The 18355-nt window shown below is 36.4% G+C and overlaps 1 protein-coding gene across 3 annotated transcripts in view; it reads left to right on the top strand.

Moving 5' to 3' along the window:
• The window catches only part of LOC126091862 (magnesium transporter NIPA2), a 140683-nt gene extending 122970 nt beyond the window's left edge, over positions 1-17713 (top strand). For all 3 annotated transcript variants that reach the window (XM_049907140.1, XM_049907137.1, XM_049907139.1), the window contains exons 6-7: positions 5555-5717; positions 9394-17713. In XM_049907140.1, coding sequence (XP_049763097.1) covers positions 5555-5717; positions 9394-9880 — 650 coding nt within the window. In that variant the 3' untranslated portion in view covers positions 9881-17713. The remainder of the gene's footprint in view (positions 1-5554; positions 5718-9393) is intronic.
• Positions 17714-18355: the final 642 nt, after the last annotated feature.

An 18355-nucleotide genomic window follows, 5' to 3' on the forward strand; every position in this document is an offset into this window, starting at 1 on the left:
ACGTAACTAATGAGGAGGTATTGAATAGGATTGGGGAGAAGAGAAGTTTGTGGCACAACTTGACTAGAAGAAGGGATCGGTTGGTAGGACATGTTTTGAGGCATCAAGGGATCACAAATTTAGCATTGGAGGGCAGTGTGGAGGGTAAAAATCGTAGAGGGAGACCAAGAGATGAATACACTAAGCAGATTCAGAAGGATGTAGGTTGCAGTAGATACTGGGAGATGAAGAAGCTTGCACAGGATAGAGTAGCATGGAAGCTGCATCAAACCAGTCTCAGGACTGAAGACCACAACAATAACATTGTGTTTACAACGTTCACCCGTTGAAAACCTCCTGCTCCTGGTATTTGGTTATTATTCCCTACGAAATTCCCTTTAGAGTATTTGTAATTCATATTCCAATTTTGATTATTCTTTTGTGCGTGATCCACATGTCCACTACTGTTCTTAGAATTATTGTTAGTTCGGTTAGTCTGGAGAATGACTATTACTTTGATTACCATTATTCCATTGGTCAGTACACACATTATTCCTAAATTACTATTATTATTCAGTCATTGTCTTGCATCTTCCATCAGCATGTCGATCGAATCAGACAGAAATTGTTCTACCTCACTATTGGGTACATGAATAAGTCTCTCTCTGATATTAAAAGGTAATCTGCCTTTTAATGTTCTAATAACCTCCCTACTAGAAAACGGTTCAGTCCAGTAACGTGTTTTGTTGAAATAACGGTCAAAATATTGTCTCAGTGTTTCTTTCTTTGAATTGTAAAATTCTGTTTGATAAACCTCTTTACATAATCTCTCTTAGCTACTAATTGACCAATATTTTGCTAGAAATAGTTTTTCAATTTCGGAACATGTATTGTAGGTTTTGCCTAGCTCAGTGGTCCACAATGCTGTTTTTCCTACAATTTTTGATACTATGAATTGTAGTTTGTCATACTTTGTCCAACTATGTGGAAATATCCTTTTAAAAGCATTAATAAATACTTTGGGATTAATGTTATTCTTTTCACTTGGAAAAAATAGGAAATTGTCTAATACTATTTTCTACCTTTAATGATGAAATAAAACTTCTTTGAACATAGGGATCATCCTCTTCATCCGATAGGCTTTTTACTTCCTATGGTTCACCTGTAGATGCGTTGTGTTGTATTCGCGAACGTTTTCTCTTGCAGTTAGATTTCGTATGGCTACCTATTTGTTCATTTTCCGGCTTGGCATTACTACTTGATCGTTACTCTGATGAGTGAGCGAAATTAATTGCTGAGTGACACCCTTTGGTAAATTCATTGACAATTTTGTCTTTAATCTGTTTAAATGCTTTAACAAAAGTTTCTTTTAAAGAATTATCCGTTGGTGTCTGTCCTAGTACCTGCAGATTGCACATTGCCATCAACTTCTATAGTCTTATGTTCTGTCCATTCATATAGATCCTCTTCTAGCTTCTTACTTTGGTTTAACAGGTAAGTATCTATTTTACGTAAAGAGCCAATCTCTAAATCATTTAGATGACCAGTTAATCCCTCATTTTTTTGGTAATAGTGCAATTATTCTCAGTAAAGTTGTTAACCCTTTCCGATATGACCCCAAACTGTTCTGAAAAATTACTAACACTTTCATGGATTTTGTCAATACGGTCAGTAATTTTAACTTCTTTTTTTTCTCAATTCACTAATCTGGATTCTATATTATCAATTTTAATATCAACATTAACTTGCTGTTGAATAAACTTATCCTCCCAGGCAATGATCATTTTAGCCTGTTGTTCTGCAAAGTTATTTTCTAAGACTTGTTGTTGATTCCTGAATTGGGCATCGATAGATGCTTGCTGCTCCATTATCCTAGCATCGATGTCAGGTAATCTATTTTCTAACATCTCCCGCTGTTCAGAGAATTTAGTATTTAAAGTTGCTTGTTGTTCAGCTTCATCAGAAAATTTCGTATTTAATATCACTTGTCGTTCAGCTAGCTTAGTATTTAAATCACCCAACATATTTAGCTTTGATAGTATACATCTGTATTTCCTGAACCGGTTTGTGCAACATTCATCATGCATTTGTTGCCTGCTTTCTCCTCAGGGTCAAAATTATCATCATCTACTTCCATAATCTTACTTTCTATTCCAGAACCAGATACACTAGGAGTAATAATTTTGTCCTACTCTGTAAATGATTCTCCTCCTGCGTTAACGATTGCTCTGTTTATCTCCTCATGTTCAGATAATTCACTTAGTTCATCAACAGATTCTGGAATGATTTTGTCAAAATCACCATGTAATCTCCTACTTTGCTTTGACATGATGAAAAATTTTGTTAACTATGGTTTACTACAATTACAATATTCAAACGACCCTACATTTACTCCTACTTGAGACAAGCACAATGAAAATCTCACTGTTACCAATATGGTAAAATAATGAAATCTACGGTACCTAAATAATCACTTATTTTGATTAGTGCCTACTGTTTATCATCTATTTGGGATTGTTGCAGCTTCGCCCATGTCCCTGCCGGCAGCTTATGTCGCTGTCTTGACCGACGTTCTGCTATCGAAAAGTTCTCTGACATGTTGCGTCGCTCCATCTGTAGATATCTCATGGTCGGAAGCATTGACCCTCACGTGGCAGTCTTAGAGGTGTTGAGCTCCACATGTTGTCTCTGCTGGGTTCGTCGATGTGAAGCGCCAAACGATGTGTAGTCCGGTGTCATCAGGCCCTTTGCTGTAGGCGAACGATGTGTCGCTTGGTGTCATTGAGCCCCCGCATTGTAGGCGCCAACTGATGTGATATCCCTTCCCTCCTCCTTCACTCGCTGGGAGGAGACACGACTCGTAACGATGTTCGTCCCCATCGGTATGACATGGAACAGCATTTGTAACTCTTGTAAGAACACAACTCCTTGCCTGGTTTAGAAATATTCTGTTATCTGCCCGCAACAGTCTTCTCAGCTTGTGCAAACTGGTAAACTGCAATTGTTTATTTTTATGCCCGATTAGTTCCGTGATGAAATAAAATCTTGATTCTCGATTTCATCATTATGGTCGTTTTTCACATCATACATAGCAAGGATGAAATTTTGCTGTCTACTATTCCGTTGCTGCGTCAAGTTATTAACAACAGTCTGACATAACTCCAAAGATAACTCATATTGGGGTAAATGTTTTTTTAACACACCGTAATACTGGTTTAAACTAATTGCTCTTCACTGTCCATTGTTCATGTATTCACTTAGTTACTTAAAATTTTTAAAGAGTCAATCAACTTGCATTAATACACATTGTATTGTCCATGTAATGAGTTAGGTGACATTTAAGATTTATCTTTTGACTCAGATTTTATTGTTCTTTCTGTAATTAATTGTTTGTCCGTACAATACAGGCACACCGATATGTCATTCAAGATTAACTTCTGTTCAGTTCAGTAATTGTGACACTGATGACAACTTTTGACTAATTGGCATACTTGTCTTTCTTCGTGTCTTCGTTTTATTGTGTCCTACTCAAGACTACGAATTGTTTTTCTGTCATTGATCCATTGGTGTCAAGGTTTGTAACTGTTAATCAGTACGAAGGCCAAGTCCCATAAACCAATATCACTCGATTGAAGTCTAACACTCATCTTAATATACCGTCGCGTTGAGAATTGTAAAGATTAACTTTCTTCAGTCAAATGACTGAGCAATACTTCAGTCTCTATCTCACGAATTATCAAACTTCCAAAACTGAAACAACCTAATAGCGTTTGCAGCCAGACAACTATCGCAAAAGTATTTTAGAGTGACTCAAGAGCAACTAACTGACTGAACATTTCCTTTTCCGAGTTGCATTGCAGTCACATTGAATTTCCTATTTGATGCAGCTACAACTCTCTTCCATGGTAAATGTTATCTTTGACTGAATTACTTTCTTGGATTTAACCTTCGTTCATATGATTTTGAATTTATTCTATAGGTGTTTGATAAAGAAACTATGATAATCCTTTCCTTTTATGTACCCTATTTGTATGCTATTCTCAGTATTTGAATGATATAGGTGTTAATCAAAATATTACCAGTGTAGATTTTATTGTAAATAGTTGCTGTCACTGTCGAGATGACTCACTTCCCTACTTTAAGTTTCCACAAAGTTTGTTAATTGGGGTTTTCTGTCCTTGGGATGTTACACAAGCTAAGACAATAAAACAAAGTATAATGAATGTAAGCAGAAGGAAAAACATTACAGGAAAAAATTTAAAAAATGCAACACAAATTGGTTTAGGAGGGGTCAAGTTAGGTTAACCCCTTAACTTGTCTGGACGTGTTAATGTGCACGCCTTTGCACCTGTCTGTGTGTGCTCTGAATGTGTTTACGTGCGCCACCAGTCCTTCTACCTGGTACTCTGAATGTGTCTACACGTAGACACGTTCAGATTACCAGGTAAAGGACTGGTGGCATGCATAAACATGTTCAGAGCACACACAGACAGGTCCAAAGGCGTGCACGTTAACACGTCCAGAGCAGTTAAAGGTTTAATGTAGTTTGAACCTGGAATGGTTGAAGCATGAGAGGATATGTTGAAGACAAAGTTCCCACCTCACGAGTCCAGGAAAATGAGTGCTCAGGATTCAAAACACCAGTGTGTGGAGTTGCAGGCTCTCATGTCTTAAGAGTCGTGCTGTACAACATATTGAAATCTCCAAAACAATTTGTCAGTGTCAGTTAAACATTATACCGGTTTGGTGGTTGTCATTCGTGTGTAGAAAGCTATGTAATTAACACACGAGTTGCAATTTTGGTTGGTCCTCGTAAAACCTTGCATTTGTATTGTGTGGTTTATTTTATTGACACAGGAGAATTGCCCCAATTTAATCCTTGTACCACTGAAAAGATGAAAGAAATAAGTATAGTGTTAGTGGTGGTGAGAAACAACTAAAATTGTTAAAATTGAAAAAAGCTCCAGAGCTAGGTGAGGTGGAATCCTTGTCAGATTCTATACAGATGATTTTGCAGCTGAGCTAGCCCCTCTTCTAACTATAATCTATCATAGATCCCTCGAACAAAAAATTGTGCCCTGTTCTTGGAAAAAGGCACAGATCACACCAGTGTACAAGAAGGGTAGTAGAAGTGATCACCAAAACTGCTGTCTAGTATCCTTGACATCAGTTTGTTGTAGAACCTTAGAACATATTCTGATCTCAAATACAGTGAAGTATTTTGAACAGAATTGCCTCATCAGTGCCAACCAGCATTTATTTTGAAAACATTGATCATGTGAAACCCAACTTGTGCTTTTCTCTCATGACATACTGAAAGCTTTGGATCAAAGCAGTCAGGTAGATGCTGTATTTCTTGATTTCTGAGAAGCATTTGAATTAATACCACACCTACACTTATTGTCAAAAGTACAATCATATGGTGTATCACGTGAACTATGATTGGATTGACAGTAATTGGGAAGATGGTCAGACGTTTTGACAAATGCTACAAAACTATTATATGTATTTTGCATACAAATTTATTTGTTAATTTTAGATCTGTTTGACAGACTGTGCATTATTCTTTTCACAGGTTTTGTGTTCTATGTTTTCCTAGTGTTGTCTCTAACACTGGCAATTATATCATACTTTGGCCCACGATATGGACAACGAAATGTTGTGGTTTACATTACGTTATGTTCTGCAATTGGTTCCCTCAGTGTTATGAGCTGTAAGGGCCTAGGACTTGCTATCAGGTATTATTAAAAATACAAAATTTGTATCGCAACTATTTTCTGGTGTATTTATTGACTCATGTGTTATTAAACTATTTTTCAGAGTGCTATTTCCATAAGAATAATTTTATTTTTAAATGACTTGTTGAGCTTGCCATAGTTGCAGTGCGCACTTGATATTGTTGTAGATCTTGAAATGTGGCTGGAAAAAACCACGGAGTAGTTGAGTCCTGTGTGACAAGCATGCAGACATGGTCTATAGAAAACAGTGACAGATTTTTTAAAATATTCAGCAAGCCACCAAAGTATTATTTTTTACATCACTGTCAGGAGTGGGAAATGCTAGACTTACTTTATGGTTTGTTGGATGTCTTGCTACACTCCCTTTGACGTGGTGATCATTGCAGCATTTTTTTCTAATGGAATGACTGCGAAAGTGTGAGAAAGGGGAAAATACGAGCCTTTGTAGTGTTTTTGTAGGATGTGTAGTAGGTATGGTAATAGCAGAACCAGCTAAGAAATTGTTGCCCTTCAGATTGTACTAGGAAAGAGAAGAAATGCTCTGGACCTATGAAAAGGAAGAGGGGAAGATACAGATGGGAAGTGATGACAGACAGTAGAGGGAAACAAACATAGATTTATTTCAGACATTAATGTGGAAATTAGGTTGACCTTTTGCATCACAAGCAAATGCATGTCTAGACAGGGCTCAACAAACTTCTGAAAAAAACTCGAGATGTAAGAATGTAGAGAAATCTGCAATGGGAACTTAATTTTAGTTGTTAGGTAATTCTCACATTAGAGACATTAATTAACTGTTTCATTGTGAACTAAAGCGGAATTGCCTTTTTTTTCGGTAGTTGGCAATGGTGTCAGGAGGAGTGATTTTGTAGAAGAAGATACTAGGTTAAGTTTTGTGGTCTGACCAGTTGTATTGAGTGAAACCCCTATGTTCAGCGGCTTGTGACCTAAGATGCACCAGCATTAAGAATGCCAGTGTGGAATTCTTATTGACTGACCTCATTTGAAACCCCTTTTTCTAGAAGAGTCTGTATAGAGTGGAACAGCCACTTAGATTTATCTAACATGGTTAATCCCATCTGAACATCACATGATCTCTGGTAATATGATATGATATATACTTCAGGATTTTGATTAGCATCTTACTCCTGGAGTGGAGGTATTGGTAAAGGAAGAGCTGGCATGTTTATATGAAACTTACGCGTCAGGAACATTTAACAAAAGTTTTTTTTTGATGTAGCTGGTAGAAGTGCAGTTAACTGTTTTCTTCTTTTTCTTGTGCCCTTTGTTCTGCATCAGCACAGGGTCAGCAAGTTATTAACAGAATTGGGTTGGCTTACCCCCCCCCCCCCCCCCCTTTCCTCGGTACCCCCTGGGATGGAAGACGTGTATGCCAACTATCTGTGTGTACTGTTAATCATGTGGAATTGAGCAAAAGTGGTCTAAATGTTTGTGAATCATGTAACTGAGGCAGGACTTGGGTAGCTGCCTTGTATCCATGTGGTGGGTTGAGGGAAACTGTCTAAAAACCACGTCCAGGCTGACCAGAGTTCTGACCCTCAATATGTTAAGTCTGCCAGGTGGTTTCAATCGGGGACTGATGAATCTCTCCATCCTGGAAAGCGGAGCTTTAACATGTACGCCTGTCTGGGCGAGTAGAAATGTAGTTACCTATGTCACACAGTATTCTTATTGCTTCGTTCTGCTGAGTATATTCTTTATATAAGTTAGGTGCACCGTTCCAGAAGATAACACGGAGTGAAAATATACAAAGGAAACAATAAAATTACAAAGAAACAGAAAGGCTGGCTAGTTCTTTATCTTCAGAAAGCAAACTCCAAGTGTTGGTGATACACATTTAAAAGTGAATAAAATTATTTCTGGCTTTTGGAACTATCAATTCCTTGCTGAGGGAGGAAAAATGAGAGAGTTTGGGCAAGGTTAAAAATAGTGGCAGTCATTCAGTCATATGTATTAGAGAACTCACCTGTTTTCACGAAAAGGGGCAACAAAAGATCTTTCTTACGAATACTAGACATAGTTTTTTCTTCTTCTTTCCCTTAAAAGTGTGTCTCAATGGGACAAGTATTTTACATCATGAAGGTAATTACTAGTCTGACCCTTGGTTTCCTTGTAATTGTGTGAAAATTGAAAAAAGCCAGCACCCAAAGTTTTAGGTTAACACAGTTACATACTTGATTAGTTATTCTATGTATTAGCTTTATTTATACTTTTTATCCAGCTGGTCTTCAGCAGTTTTGCATGATGTTTTATTTAATGTATATTTGTTAATATTTACTTCTGGTAGTATCAGGTCATCTTTTTGTTAGTTTGAAACTGAATGATTTTTATCTTTGAGGTTTTTTCTCCCCCTCACTGTTTCACTCTTCCATCTCTATGAGGAAGGAATCTGTGGTTCTAATAGGTAATAATAGTGTTCGTTTATTTACATGAATTTCTTTAGGCTGTACTGGGAGATGTACCTCCTTAATGTAGGTACTAGGCTTGGTATTAAAAAAAAAAAACTTGTTTTAAGGTTGGTATGTTGGATGGCGATCATAAAAAAATTTTGAAGTTGTACATGTATCATTTGGATATAATTTTTTTTTAAACACTGATCAGCTTTGAAGTAGGGCAGCCGTTGAATGGATCAAATCACTGCAGTACTACTTAGAGAGTGAATAGTGGGATCTTGCCATGATGGGTGTAGTATCTCCATTAAAAATGAAACTAAAGTTTTTGGATCCTGCAGCTTATAATGAACAGTGCATTGACAGTTGGACTTTACATTCAATTTTACGTCCCGTGATGCAGAATTTTCACATGGCATTCAATAAAAGTTCTTTAACAGCAACAGTGAATTTATAATCTTTTGAATATATAACCTTTTTTGGGGACCTGTGATTTGTCTTCATTCTAAATGGATTACAGAAAATTTTTAAAAAATTACTTAACCATGTATTTGCAACAGTATGAATTAGCATATTTTGCTATTCATCACACAGAGCAAGAATGGGTGAGAAACAGGTGCACATGAAAGCACTTTTAAAAGTAGACTACGCTATTGGACAAACTAAGTGTGTGTGTGTGTGTGTGTGTGTGTGTGTGTGTGTGTGTGTGTGTGTGTTTGCTAAAATGTAAGAATAGTGTTTGTTTATTTACATGTATTACACAGAGCCAAGGTTGTCTCCAACAGTGGTCATGTCTGTGTGGAGTGAAAATGTATGAATAGACATGTGTTTCTCTAAATTTATTTGGACTTCATTAGTTGGCTTGTTCTACCTTTAAATGGTCCCATTGTTTAAATACTTATCTTGTAGATGTAAGCAGATTTTTGTAATTCATTATGAATCAAAGTCTAAAAATTATATGTTGACTGAAGAAGATCAGTTTTTAAAACTGCTAAGGGTTTTTGGAACTACATAAACAGTAGTGTCTGCATTTCTTAGAAGTAGTATGTTAAATTCACAGCAGTATTACTTCTTAATTTTCTTTTTATTTTTCATTTCCCATTCACCTAACATTAGCAGTATTCTGAAACATTTGCTATATGTTAATTTATCATTCTTTGCTGTCAATTGTTTCTGTGTGTCTAATTTTAGATTATACGCAACACTTTAATTATATTTCTCATGTATGTAATACGAAGATTTCTTCTTTTTATTTTATTACACAGGGACACCGTTACAGGGAAATCAAATGAGGTATCCAACTGGCTTACATGGTTTCTGCTGATGGCTGTTATTATCTGTATTTCAATACAGATGAATTACCTAAACAGAGCACTTGATCTGTTTAACACTGGTATTGTGACTCCTATTTATTATGTTCTTTTCACGACACTAGTAATTGTGTCATCAGCAGTGTTGTTTCGTGAGTGGCAGGATGTGGGACCTGAAGAAATTGTTGGAGGCATGTGTGGCTTTCTTACTGTTGTAACAGCCATATTTCTACTCAATGCATTCCGTGATATTGACATTTCGTATTCAGATGTGAGAAGTATGTTGCGTCCAAGAAAGACAGGTATTGTATCTGTGGGAACTGAAGGAAACAGAGCAAATGGAGTTTCTGCTTCAGCTGTTTACAGAGACACAAAGCGACTGTTAGGCAGTGATGATGAATCTTCATCATATGGCAGTCCTGGTCCAACGCCTCCTGTATGACCTACGGCTACTCCTGCTACATTTCGCAGGCTTCAGTCTTCAGGACTGTATCCATAGTGTTTTTATTCCCAACAACTTTGAGGGATATGTACAAAGATATTTGTATTATTTTTTCTGTTGGAGAGACTGAATCAGGAAATTATCTGTGATTGTTGATAGCTGTGATATGCGCAACAGTGACTGCCAGTTGTAAACAGTTTTATGGCTCTGTGTTTGTCACTTAAACATGGATGTGTGTCTTTTGCATGTATAAATGTAATATATTGTTGTGTGGTACTTGTAAGACTTGAACTTATTTATTCATACAATTGAGTCATATTCAGTGTACAAATAATGAAGATAGTTATACTATAATTTGTTAGTAATACCGTTTCAATGTTTAATGTTGATAGTCTGAATATTTAAATAATTTTCAGATTAACATTCATTTTTAGTTTCTGCTGTGCCACCCCACTGGTTACTGCATTCATTTAAATAAGTTTTTATACTCAAATGATTTTATTTGTTGAACTGAGAGGAATTTTCATGTGTTTTATGCTTTTCTTTGTTAAAAAAATTCAGAAAGTGTCTAAAACTGCCGGCCAGAGTGGCCGAGTGGTTCTAGGTGCTTCAGCCAGGAACCGCGCGACCGCTACGGTTGCAGGTTCGAACCCTGCCTCGGGCATGGATGTGTGTGATGTCCTTAGGTTAGTTAGGTTTAAGTAGGGGACTGATGACCTCAGAAGTTAAGTCCCATAGTATTCAGAGCCATTTTTTTTTTTTTGTCTAAAACTTGAGTTGTTAGAGTGTGCTCATACCTCAGCCAGTGATCGAGGGATTGAGTAAAGTAAACCTCTAAAGCCATACAACAATGGAAAATCCATGATTGAATGTAAATATTACCCTTATACTAAATCAGTAAACCAGATTTTTTTAAAATGGATATTATGATAGTACCAAAACATATTGAATTCTCAATGCTAAAAGCTGAAATTTCCATCTGTAGATGAAATGAGGATAGTGCTTAGTTGCACACATAAATACCAGGTAATTTTCTTCCTGCAGGTTTGGATCTTTTTATTTGCATCTTTGCACCATCCGAATTTCAGTTGTAGTGGCCTGTATTTGTTATATGTTGTACCTCCATTGTGACACTTAATCTGAGTATAGAATTAAGATCAGTGTAGAATAACTGAATAAATGCTGTGTCTGCCCATAAATATACATTTTCAGAAGTATGAAGAACAAATTTTTTTATCATGTACAATAAAAGCAGTGAGAGTGTGATGTGGTGATAACTTCAACTGGTTGCATGACTTTTCGGGTGCTTGTATTGTTAATGTGAAGTTCCGAACAATTAGCCCACAGCAGATGATGACATTTTTAGTATAAACAATCTTAACTGTAAACTTTTAATATGTTAAGCATAATTGTGGAGTGTTGATGCAACAAGTTAGAAAATCTTTACTTTGTGGATGGCTTAATTATGTTGGGAAGAATACAGTCAACTTCCAGAAATGGATTATATAATGAAAATATATTGTCCTGGCACAGTGATGATCAGAAATTGTAATGTAGACTATCGCTACACTTTCAGGTGACCATTCAGTCAGATTAACTAGTCTGGAGAAACATGCTTCTTCCTTGTACACATCAGTATCCTTTTCATCACTCCAATCAGTTCCCTCTTTAAAAACATGTAACTGTGTAGTTAATGTGTGTGTCTTGAGAAAAATGCTAAAGTAGTTCATTTGTACGTAGCTTTAGAAATGTTTACAGAAATAACTAACATAACTCTTTTTCGCTAAACATGCAAGATGAAACAAAAATTCCTGGTACAAGATGTCTGTAACATTTCTGGGATTGAAATTCCTGTCATCTGTGGGAAAGCAAACGATTTTTTAAATTATTTTATTTATCTTTGCTCTCTGGTAGAACCACGTGTAAACTATTCTCAGTGGCCTGATTTTATGTGAACTGTTGGCACACAAAGAAATTCAGCATTATATCAAGTCATTTCAGAGTTGCTGCAGCCTAAAGTTCCCTGTAAATGATCACACAATTTGCCAACTTTACTAGTTTCATCAAATATTTGTCTATGCCAACTTTGTTTGGCATGTTTATAGAACATGTTTGTCAACACACAACAGGAATTTCAATCCCAGAAAGGTTTAGGATACCTTGTACAGGTAAGAATTTCTCCTTTACTATTCAAACATATCTATCAGAACCAGAAACAATGGAACAGTTGAGTTTCATTTAATCCTCTAGGTTACACTTCCATCACACAATGTAGAATGATAGCAAGTATTATCAGTTGTGATGGTGGTGCAAAGTCAGTGATGGAGCCAATACAGTCTTTCCCTGTAGGTGTGTTCATAACTGGTACCCAAGGCAGAAAGGGAAATAGTAGATTCCTCTACAGTCACAGCACTTTATTGATATGGTATCAAATTTGGTTATTTTATTGCAAGGTTCAGATATCTCTGGGAGGACCTAATTAACACCTTGTTGCTATAGTAACTTTCAAAAAGGTGCATGTTTGTCCCATGTTTGCAACTTCCAGAACTGGGAGAAATTTTATTTGACAAGATGGTGGAGATTATGTTTGTTGTTTCGGGACGCATGTTTAGTGAAGGAGTGTCATTACCTTTTATCTTATTGTATCATGAATTTTCACAATTATGGAAACAAGGATAAGTGATAGAAACGGTTACCAAAAGGGTAGAAGTACTAAGTCTTTTGCAGCCATATATTGTGTACTGTGCAGGAATAGGTTAAGAAAAAACACAATGTTCAATGCACAACAAAGAAGTGGGAGTACAGTAAAATAATAAAAAATAATAATAAAATAAAGGAAGCTCTCTGGATTGCCTGTGGACAATGTATATTTTCCCATGTTGTGGTATGTTAATGAACTTTCATTAGAGGACCAAGTAGAAGATAAATTTTCACATAACTGTGTCTTCCTTTTCCAAGTGAGTGTGAAGTAATTTTAACAGGTTATTAAAAGTTTCACTACCAATTTGGAGAAAGTTGGTGTAATAATCAGGTTCTAAGTGTAATATTTCCTTTAGAAGATTTTCATGAGTATATTTATCTTATAGTTTCAACCATTTTCTGGACCAGCATCTTGTTTTCTTTTTCTTCTTTATACAGTGCGAAAGCCAATGTAAGAGATGCTTCACCTGTATAAGTAGCTATTCCGACAAATGTCAAAACGCCCCACTACATGATACACATAGCGTGAGAGCTGCTCCAAAAGTAGCTTAAGCCTTTGTCGGTATGTCAGCGTGCTTGTTTGACAAACCTGTGTATAGGAAACAACAAACTTGACAAACAAGTTTTATCATTAGCAGGGGCGTTAACAGAGATACTCAGATATAATTCTTCACCTTCCGCAAGTATCATAGTGTTCAAAACGCAAAATGTGTGCCTCAGATCTTCCCAAGGTATTTGACCCTATATTAATTGGTTTCTCTCCCCAATAACCAGAACATATGGCAGTTTTGACAGAACCCAAGCAGCTACTTCCAGTTGGTGAGACCTTGATGAATTTACCTTTGGGCATATTTTGTGTATAATAATTAGACACTGCCTAGTTCTCAGTCTGACACACATTTTGCCACACTAAAGCTGCATCTTTAAACTGGCGATATTCAGGTTCTGCTATAAGAATTCTGGCCTGAATTGCTGGAGCTGGTGGTCATGTGTGCGTGAGGTGTGCTTGCTTGTGTGTATGAATGGTGTGTTTTTCTCTTTTGCCGATGAAGGCTGTGGCTGAAAGCTTTGTGTGTCTTTTAATTGTACCTGTTTGCAACTTAATGTGTCTTCTTTATGGTAAGTAGCAATCTATCTTTTTCCTGCATTGTTGATGTTACTACCTGTAGTTTTCATTGACTGAAATATTTTGCAACTTTGTGCATATGTCTGTAACATACTGTCTGTTTACAACCCAGTCTTCAATAATAATTCACCGAACTGATTTATCATATGTTTATCATGGTAATTCCCTCAGAAATCATTATAAATTTCCAGAATTTACTAACAGTAATGTCTCTGATTTTCTTTTTGACTTCCCCCCCATACTCTCTTTTCTTAGTTTTTTAAATTGTAAATCTGTTGTTGTATACACCAATAAAATGCAAGTTTTTCTACTGATGCAAATGTTTATTACATTTTGCTGGTATAATCACACCTTGTATTTGTAAGTGTGATAGCATACGGAATTTTGTCCATTATGCCCCCCCCCCCCCCTCCCCATGGCCCACTGAGCTTCAGCAAGTTGTCTGCTTATATCTGTATATTTATTGCTTAGCTCTCTCATGCAGCACCTCTCGTACAGTGCAGGTTGATTTCAGTAATCACTGTGTTTATCATGATTTGTCTCTGTCACTGTTTTATTTGTAGTCCCTCTGCCAACTTCATAATGTTTCACGTGTGTTTATTAGCTGTACTACAACACAAGCATCCTTCATTTCTTTTAGTGTTCAATTTGAGGATTGTTTCGCACCAGTCTGGTTGTGATAGCAATGTGGTTAGCAATAGAACTCCATTCTTTCAAACGTCCTCATTATATGTGTCTTTCATAACTTAATGTATGTAGCTCGGTAATAACCTTCCTTTACTATTTTTTCATTTTCCTAGCACACTATCATTCTTCGGATTCCCTCGTATTTCCATAGGCCACTGCTTGCTTCTTTCTGCAGTATATTTCCACAAATCTCTCCATCAGTTTTAAGGATGTCATCATTTGTCACTTTAATAGACCTGAATTGCTTCAACGTCTTCCTTTAATTCAACCTGGTGGGGATCCCAAATACTTATGCAGTAACCAAGAATGATATAAAACGCGGGTGAGCTACACGTTCCTAGAATTCTCCCAATAAGCTGAAATTAACCATTCAACTTCTACCTACTACCAACCTTACATGCTTATTCCATTTTGTTTTGCAATTTTATGCCTTGATTTTTTTAACATTTAGAGCAGCCTGTTATTCCTTACAGCAAGTAGAAATTTTGTCTAATTCATCCTGTAACATCCTACAGTCACTCGATGATATTTTCCCGTACTACAGTCTCAGTAGCAAACAGTTGCAAATTGCTGCTCACCTTATCTGTCAGATCATTTATGTAAATAGAGAACAAGAAGGGTCCTATCAATTCCCTATGCTTGGATCTAAGTCTGCATAGGGACACTGTGTCTACTACTATCTGGAAATCTGGGGCTGTGGAATATCCAAGTTGCCCTTCATCCATCATGGTTTGCACGATACTGGACAAGAAGAGGACAAGCTGAGTTTGGTGTGAGTGGTGCTTTCTAAATTTGTGCTGATTTGTGGACAGAAGCTTTTCTACCTCATGGAAATTTATTGTATTTCAGCTTAGAATATGCTCAAATTAATTTTCCTGAGTTAATCATCTGCAGGTGAGCGCTATGGTTGAGAGACAGTCCATAGAGGTGCAGCAGGGTGGGGCTGTAGTTGTGAAATCTAATGGAATACACTGCAGTGGTGATGACAGATTCTGGTGGTGCAATCTGGTGCATTGTGGAAGGCTAGTGACAAAGACAAAGGGCTTGTGTTATCAGTTTATTTACAAAATGTATGATTAATTCAGGTTTATGAAAAATCCCCATTACACCTTATACTTGAGTGCCTTCCTGATTCACTAACTATTGCTTCACAGTACAGTACAGATCACTGTGTGAACAACATTAACAAAATGATTGCTGGTTGAGAGTCTTATGGAAGCACTTTTATGTTTTTGGAAGTATTTATTTATGCTGTTATGTTATAATTACAGCCATTGAAGAGATGGGGATGAAGGGCATTTACACTTCTGACTTACTCCCTCTCCTTTTCCAGTATTTTGGATATTATATATAAATATATAATGATTAAATATACACTTACAATGTGTAATTGTTCTTTTTTACTTTGGTGTTTGATTCCATGATATAGTTCTTAGTGTTGTTGGCTACTGAGGTGGATGTCCTAGATTTTTAATATGTAGTAGTCTGGAATGGATCTAATCACCCTTCAAGCCAAATGAGAAACTGCTTGATGAAATAAGCAGCAAGATTGACACACAATATTTCAGTGCTGTCACATCAAAAGGCTTGCACAAGATTAGCAGCCACACAACATTTACAATTTACTTTTAATTTTTGTACAAATAAATCATAGTGATTATGTTCAACAATTGTGCCCTATTGTACTTTTCACAGTTAAAGCATTCATAAAATTTGGACTGTGCATACAAAATTTACCTCTGAATACAAATTTGCAGAAGAACTGAAGGTTTGTAATAAGTAGCATGAAAAGATTGCATATTTTCAGAAGTGTACTTTCTTTATTTTTATAAACAAAATTTATTTAATCTACTCTGCAGATATTTATTGTGTTACAAATAAAATAAAATCCTCTTTGTTGTCCTGCCTATAACATCGTTATTGTTCCAAGAAGGAATGACAAATCTTAGTTTTATATCTGATGCCCTAGATACATACATGGTATGAATATGACAATAACTTTCCTGGATATATATACCAACTACCCAGGCATAAATTATCTTGATTCTTTTTTGTCTCCACAGAAAATTTCATTGTAGTACCTATGCTGCAAATACATGCCATATTCTTCAGCATCTTGCTTTCTTAGACTGGTCTTGCTCTCTCATGGCCTGTATGTAGATCTTTTGCTTGGCAACACCTTGTGTAATAATCATAAAGAATTCCTTTGTGCTTTTAGCAATTTTATTTATTTCATTCGAGATGTAGCAAAAACAAATATGTGATAATTTGATAACAGCATTTATCTATTATAGTGATTTTTTAAAAGTGAAGGCAGGCATTTTAAAAGATGCATAACAAAACAAGTATTGGGAAGAGCTTTCTGGGACCAAAGGATTTGCCATTGTTGTTGCTTTAGCTAATTTACAGAATATGTAAAACTGATTGTAGATCAGAAATGAGCTGTGTTAATACATAATAAAGACCAGACAGAGAAAATTTAATGAGATACTCTACACAATAAGAGAATGTCTCAAGATGGTCATCCAAGCCAAAAACCAGTTAACATAATAAAAGTAATACTGTAGAACAAAAACAGACTAGCATTTTTCATTTATTAAGTCTTGAAGTTGTGATAAATTTAAAATGTGTGTTTCTGTGCTGGTTAAAAATATGATTGTAACTATTTATTTGAATTTTAGAGGACCTTCCACACAACTGTATTACCCATATTCTTTCATTAAAGTGAATACATTTTATATTGAATATGTTTGTTTAGTTTATCACCAAGAATAAACAGTAAGGAGGCGGCTAATTTCCAGACTAGGTGTATATTAGTGCTATATGCTTTTGAACAATTTTGAAATAAAGGTGACCAACAAAACACATTGAGTCCTAAGCATGGTAATCTCTTACGAACATTATTTTGATACAAATCTAAGAGAAGAGGGAATGCTGCTATAGTTCATACATTTTACGCTTTTCTAATAGTAGCAAATTCTGTTTAATTGTGTAACACAATTTTATTGTGAAGATACTGATGGCAAAATACCTATTACTTCCAGTTTTAGTTTCATGTACATCTACAAACATACTCCACTAGCCATTGTATGGTGCAAGCTGGAGGGTATTTTATACCATTACTAATCATTTCCTTTCCTGTTTCATTGCAGATAGTGATGGAAAAACTAATGTCTATATGCCTCCATTTGAATCCTAATTTCTCCTATTGTTGTGGTTCTTACATCAAATGTAAGTTGGCGGAAGTAGAAGAACTCTGCAGTTGTTCATCTATTTTTCTTTGTGACTGAATACGTCTGTGAATCCTATTGTTTGCTGTGGCTGTCTACATCTACATCTACATCCATACTCCGCAAGCCACCTGACGGTGTGTGGCGGAGGGTACCTTCAGTACCTCTATCGGTTCTCCCTTCTATTCCAGTCTCGTATTGTTCGTGGAAAGAAGGATTGTCGGTATGCCTCTGTGTGGGCTCTAATCTCTCTGATTTTATCCTCATGGTCTCTTCGCGAGATATACGTAGGAGGGAGCAATATACTGCTTGACTCTTCGGTGAAGGTATGTTCTCGAAACTTTGACAAAAGCCCGTACCGAGCTACTGAGCGTCTCTCCTGCAGAGTCTTCCACTGGAGTTTATCTGTCATCTCCGTAACGCTTTCGCGATTACTAAATGATCCTGTAACGAAGCGCGCTGCTCTCCGTTGGATCTTCTCTATGTCTTGTATCAACCCTATCTGGTACGGATCCCACACTGCTGAGCAGTATTCAAGCAGTGGGCGAACAAGCGTACTGTAACCTACTTCCTTTGTTTTCGGATTACATTTCCTTAGGATTCTTCCAATGAATCTCAGTCTGGCATCTGCTTTACCGACAATCAACATTATATGATCATTCCATTTTAAATCACTCCTAATGCGTACTCCCAGATAATTTATGGTATTAACTGCTTCCAGTTGCTGACCTA

The sequence above is a fragment of the Schistocerca cancellata genome, chromosome 7 (genome assembly GCF_023864275.1).
Source record: "Schistocerca cancellata isolate TAMUIC-IGC-003103 chromosome 7, iqSchCanc2.1, whole genome shotgun sequence".
Taxonomy (NCBI): Eukaryota; Metazoa; Arthropoda; class Insecta; order Orthoptera; family Acrididae; genus Schistocerca; species Schistocerca cancellata.